Below are 6,243 nucleotides of genomic sequence, written 5' to 3' on the forward strand. Positions count from 1 at the left end.
GCGGCCCCCCCCCCCCCCCCCCCCTTGAAACTCAAGATGCCGGCTCCCTCCGCCACCTGCTCTAACACTCAACACTCCTCGTTCCTACTGGTCGGAGGAGATATATCCTGTCCTGTCACTGGTCAGCAGGTTGATGATGCATAAGCGCTCAGATACGTGAAACTGCATGAATGTATGTACAGTATTTAAGGAGGAAAATGTGTCATCGTAGGCACTTTCTATATCGCTTACGCAAAACCCCATGAGAAGCTGCAAACACAGACACACACACACACACACACATGCACACAAACACAAGGGCAGCCTAAGTGATGCTCCACTTTATCACAATGAAACACTGATATGAAGCTCATATTATATTTAATGTCATGTTTTTGAAATAACTAAGACTGCAATTAACCTTTTTTTTTATTTTTGATTAATCTGTCAATTATATTTTTCAATTAATCATTAAGATTATAAAATGTAAAAAATAATAAATAAATAAAAAATTCAAAAATTCAATATTTGTTCCACCCAACAGTCCAAAACCCAAAAGAAAAAACATTTGAGGAACTAGAACCAGCAAATACTCCTTCATTAAATGACTTAAAATATTAATTATGTTTTTAAATAGCTGGCAATTTATTTTTTTTATCTTATTTTACTAACGGACTTTTCCTCTCCACTGTCGCCAAGTGCTTGCTCATTGTGTTGGGTTTCTCTCTATAATTCTGCAAAGTGCCTTGAGTTAATGTAAGTTACGACAAATAAAATTGAATTGAATATTATCACAGAGGAAGACAGATTAGCCTTTTGACCTGCACATACACCAACACTCCCGGTGCATCGCACTAAACAGGTTACTGAGCTAATATGATAATTATAAATCTTCACTCCGCCGTTAGATCCCTGATGTCATCTAACCGAATGTTACCATCTGTCTGGCCTAAAGTTAAAAGTGACAGACTCCTCTGTATTTTTATCCAAACTTTAAAATCCATCCCGAAATATCATCTGTTCTTTGTGATATTATAGTATATTACAATTAGAAACTACTTTCTACTCTCTCCTCACACAGACTCAACTGCCACCAAATGTCCCAAATAAAATGACTGTAAATTAGACTGTGATTCGATGCATTCTGCTACATCTACTCTATCTAAAGTTGCATAAACTCCTGACCCGATGACCTCTTGTGCCAGGTGAGGAAGAGGAAAGGTGAGGCTGAATCTACAACGTGAATGATGTGTCTTTTCCACATTGTTTTTACACTGGTTTACAGCTCATTGCAGGATGTTGGACCGGGCTGCAAAGACATTCTTTCCCAGTGTATTGAGGAGAGGACATTAGATGTGATGTGGATGAGAACTTACAGAAGGTATAGTATAGTAGGTATAATTATTGTTTTGTAATATGTTACTAGAATGACTTTAGTTTCATTTTGTGCACTTGAAAATAGAAAAATATAAATATACCATTGAAGCCTATTGCAGCATTTCTGATTCATTTCTGTGACACACACTGAAATCTGTGCAGAGAAATGTTAGTTAGCAATAGTAAAAAACTGTAAACCCTGCATTGTGTACTTTTTAAATGTAAGTTAACATTTTAGCTGTTGTTTAAATTCCCTCCTTTGTTGCTTTGTTTTTTGTTTCAGGTTCATGGTCTCCGCTCAGTAATCGAGACACAACTAACACATGAGACTGAGCAAACTGGACGTCAACAAATGTCTTTCATTGGGTGGTGCACCCACACTGTGGTTAAATGACTTGATAAATAACAGTATGAATAATATCACACATATACGTACACACACACACAGACAGATGGGTCTTGGCCTCGAAGTGTCTTGGGTCGGCGTTATTCTATCATCCCTAGACAACCCCACACTTTACTGTCTGGCACATTTCAAAATACACACACACACACACACACACACACACACACACACGCGCGCACACACACACACACTAATACATAAAAGCACTTGAACACACCAAGACACGCACACACACATTCTGAGGAGTAATGTGATCAGTCCAAAGTGTACTGAGTTTATAGGAGAGAGAGAGAAATAAGAGAACTGAATTTCAAACACGTTTTATATTTAACTACTGTACTGACATAATTATTAATTATTATTATCATTATTATTATTATCATATGTGACTATGAGAGTATGAATAGAGAAATGGAGTCTATTTATTTAATTCAAATATATGATATTAGTATGAGAGACCTACAGACTACTAGTGTAAAAATGCTGAAATAAATTGAACATATCAATAATATCCTTTATCAGATAAAACATAAGTACAACAGACTCGACTGGTGTTTAAAGAGGCTCCAAAACTCTGATGGCAAAAGAAAGTGATGTCAAGAAATCAATCCTTCATTCGCTGCCTTTACTTCTATTCATCCTCACAGAGCCTATCCCAGAATGCACTGGGAAGGAAAAAGGTGGTCAACACTGCTGATGGGACACTAGTCCAGTAGTTTCCAGTCTGAATGATGGGGAAGCCCCAGGGGGTCTTAAAAATAGATCTTTCACATCCTCTGGGGCTAATAATGTATCAGAAGAAACAACCTGGAGTAAACTGACTGTGTTTGAACTGCACACAACAAGTTTACATTAAGGGCACAGCCTGTGATGACAAGTCATAAGTAGACATTGATTCATTATAGGAGGTCAGGAGAGCTGATTAACTGATTAATCCAAGGAAAATTAGTCACCAACTATTTTAAATGTTTCATTTTTCGAGTTAAAAATGCCAAACGTGTTGCTTCCTGCTTCTGAAATGTGGGGGTTTGCTGTTTGTCTTTGTCATGTGTGATAGGAAACAAATTATTTGGGCTGCAGCAAACAATTATTTTCTTTAATCGATTAATCTGCCAATTATTTTTCTCAAAGAATAGTTTTTTTTTTCTTTGTATCCAAAAAATGTGAGAACAAAAATATCCAACACAATTCCAACAGGTGTACCCAAGGTGATGTATTCAAATATCTTGATTTATCCTATCAACAGTCTAAAAACCAGTTTACTATCATGTGTGTCACAAAGAAAAGCATCAACTCTTCACATCTGAGAAACAGGAACTGTTAAATTAAATATCTGACAATTAATTTTCTGTCCATCAACTAATTGACTGCTCAACTAATCACTGTATCTGCACCATTCAAAAACTTAAACATATCTAATATGAATGCATAATGCCCAGCTCTCCTTAAAATAAAGACCTAATTTATGTAATTACTGTGGCTCTTATGTCAGTTGAATATTCCCTCTGTGTGTGTGTGTGTGTGTGTGTGTGTGTGTGTGTGTGTGTGTGTAAAAGTAACTTTGTGAGATTATTTTTATTGTTGTTGTTTTCTCCAAACCTTGTATATTTTTGTATGTAACCTAAAAACAAACGTGTGTAATCCCCAACCGAATTACAGCACGAATAAATCATTGTGTTTACAATATTTTCATTTCTCGATCCAAGAATAAAACTATTTTCGAGTCTGGTGTTGATATTTATAGTTACAGTCTCTTTCCTTACCTGAACTCATGGACCCCCTCGTCCTCCCCCTCGGAGCCCGCCTGGAGCTGCTTCGGTCCCGGGGGAAGATGAGTCGACAGCAGGTAGAGGTAGACACTTGCCGTCGCCACGACGGCAACTAGTCCCGCTAAGGAGCGCATGGTGCTCCCCGCTGTAACTCCCTGTTCACCGGATAACTCTGCAAACAACTCAGGCTGAATTTAAGAGGAGGGGAAGACCACCGTGGAAAGAAGAGTCGACGTGTTGTGGTTCAGTTTGACGGCACCGAGGGGAGGAAGGGGGGTGTCGCTTACCGAAAAGCAGGGTACAAATAACGGTTGACATTCTGGCTGGGGTTCGGCTGAAGGATCACATGGCAGCCGGCGACCGACAACTTTCTTCAGACAGGGAAAATACGCTGTTGACATTTGTGCCTCACTGTCACACAGCAGCTAAAACACTTGTCTTTTAACTTTATTTCCTACTCGTCTTTTCGTGAAACTGCCACATTTCAGATTAAATCTTCCAAAGCTGTGTCCAACAGAGGGAAATTTACACGCCTGGCTATTTAAAGTGAACTTGAAGCTATGTGTAATCTCAACGTGTATTTACACAAATCAGCCACTAGAGGGCGACGTGGTAAAGTCCATGTGTGCTCAGGAGTCCATCATAAAAAGTGATATCTAAAACTAGAAAATGCACTGTCAAACATACACCAGAAATCACTGAAAAAAAATTTAAATTCCTAGTAAATGATCTTATAGTTCATAGTAAATGATTTTGCATAACCATGCTGGCAAAAAACATACAGGTGTGAAGTCTTGATCTTTTTCAGAGTAGTTGAATTAAATATTGTGTTTCAAAATATGTCTGTTTTGGGGTTTTAATTTGAAGTATCTTTATATTTTATGTAGGTATGTTTTCTGTGAGAAAAACCATAATTCCACAAAAAAAGTAGGCTGCAGTGCTGTGCACAAGTTTTAGGTACTTCAAAGTTAGGGTGCTTTCAAAGATTTGCTATCTATCAATTAGCTCCAAACAAATTTTAGTAGACAGAGAACCTAAATTAAATCAATATTTTCAGTGACCACTCTTTGCCTTGCACCAGTTCTCCAGTGTGTATGTTTGGACAAGAGTCACTCCATGAATGCCAAACAGCACTGGGACTTTTAACTACATACATCACTCCTCTTTACAGGTGTTCTTTTCACCATTAATCAGTGTTACATTAACGATTGTTATCTATCTTAGATTGTAACAAACTTTGCAAAGATGAATACATTTCCAGAAATAACATTTGAATTAAGTTATGTATGGATGTGAGAAGAAGATGAAAGGAAGAAGCCTTGATACTTCAGCGCACACCTGAGGCAACTGGGTTGACAAAGTGGTAAACTAATGCGCACTGGGCAGGTCAGAAAAAATGTTTGTGTTATCAAGTACCAGTCCATTTGAGGAATTAATTGTTTTGACGTTGCCAAAGAAATGATGACATAAGAAAATCATACTCTGTTGCTGCTAATTTAACTAATATGGTGTTCGTAGAACTTTTGTATAAAAGCAATATCACACTCGAGGTCGTAATGTACTGAATATCAGCACGGCTGAGATTCGGTGATATGAAGATATTGCTTAACTATAAAATGACGTTGGTATACCTTACTATGATATGACGTGATGCAGTTGTTACAGTGAAAAGGTTCTGGGTTCGAAACCCGGGCCTGGGGGCTTTCTGCGTGGAGTTTGCATGTTCTTTCTGTGCCTGTGTGCACTCTCTCCGAGTACTCTGGCTTCCTCCAGCAGTCCAAATGCATGCACATTAGGATTATTGGCAACTCCAATCATAGTCATAGTCTTCCTATGACTTTTTATGCCAAACCAGACTATGACATTTTTATGACTTATTATATCTTACTATACTGTGACTTTTTTTTAATGTTTTTATAACTTACATTTCATGCTTTTCTATACTATTACATTTATATGACTTTTTTTGACTTACTATACTATGACATTTTTTGCCTTACTATACTATGACATTTTTATGACTTATTATATCTTACTATACTGTGACTTTTTTTAATGTTTTTATAACTTACATTTCATGCCTTTCTATACTATTACATTTTTATGACTTTTTTTGACTTACTATATATGACATTTTTTGCCTTACTATACTATGACTTTTTATGACTTTTTATGCCTTACTATACTATGACTTTTTTATGACTTTTTATGCCTTACTATACTATGACATTTTAATGACTTTTTATACCTTACTATACTATGACTTTTTTCTGACTTTTTATGCCTTATTATACTATGACTTTTTTATGACTTTTTATGCCTTACTATACTATGACATTTTTTGCCTTACTATACTATGACATTTTAATGACTTTTTATACCTTACTATACTATGACTTTTTTCTGACTTTTTATGCCTTATTATACTATGACTTTTTTTATGACTTTTTATGCCTTACTATACAATGACTTTTTTATGACTTTTTATGCCTTATTATACTATGACATTTTTATGCCTTACTATACTATGAGATTTTTATGACTTTTTATGCCTTACTATACTATGACATTTTTATGAATTTTAAAGCCTTACTATACTATGACATTTTAATGACTTTTTATACCTTACTATACTATGTCTTTTTTCTGACTTTTTATGCCTTATTATACTATGACTTTTTTATGACTTTTTATGCCTTACTATACAATGAC

General features: G+C 36.1%; 1 protein-coding gene across 1 annotated transcript in view; it reads right to left on the bottom strand.

Annotated features, from left to right (window-relative positions):
- Positions 1–3,665, bottom strand: part of LOC111227471 (transmembrane protein 41A-B-like) — a 5,720-nt gene extending 2,055 nt beyond the window's left edge. Inside the window, exons 1-2 of the mRNA XM_022752989.1 lie at positions 3,536–3,665; positions 1,165–1,177 (exon numbers count right to left, since the gene is read on the bottom strand). Of these exons, the coding sequence (XP_022608710.1) occupies positions 1,165–1,177; positions 3,536–3,665 (143 nt within the window). The remainder of the gene's footprint in view (positions 1–1,164; positions 1,178–3,535) is intronic.
- Between the last annotated feature and the right edge of the window lie 2,578 nt (positions 3,666–6,243).

The sequence above is a fragment of the Seriola dumerili genome, unplaced genomic scaffold (assembly GCF_002260705.1).
Source record: "Seriola dumerili isolate Sdu_G_001 unplaced genomic scaffold, Sdu_1.0 BDQW01000187.1, whole genome shotgun sequence".
Lineage (NCBI taxonomy): Eukaryota > Metazoa > Chordata > Actinopteri > Carangiformes > Carangidae > Seriola > Seriola dumerili.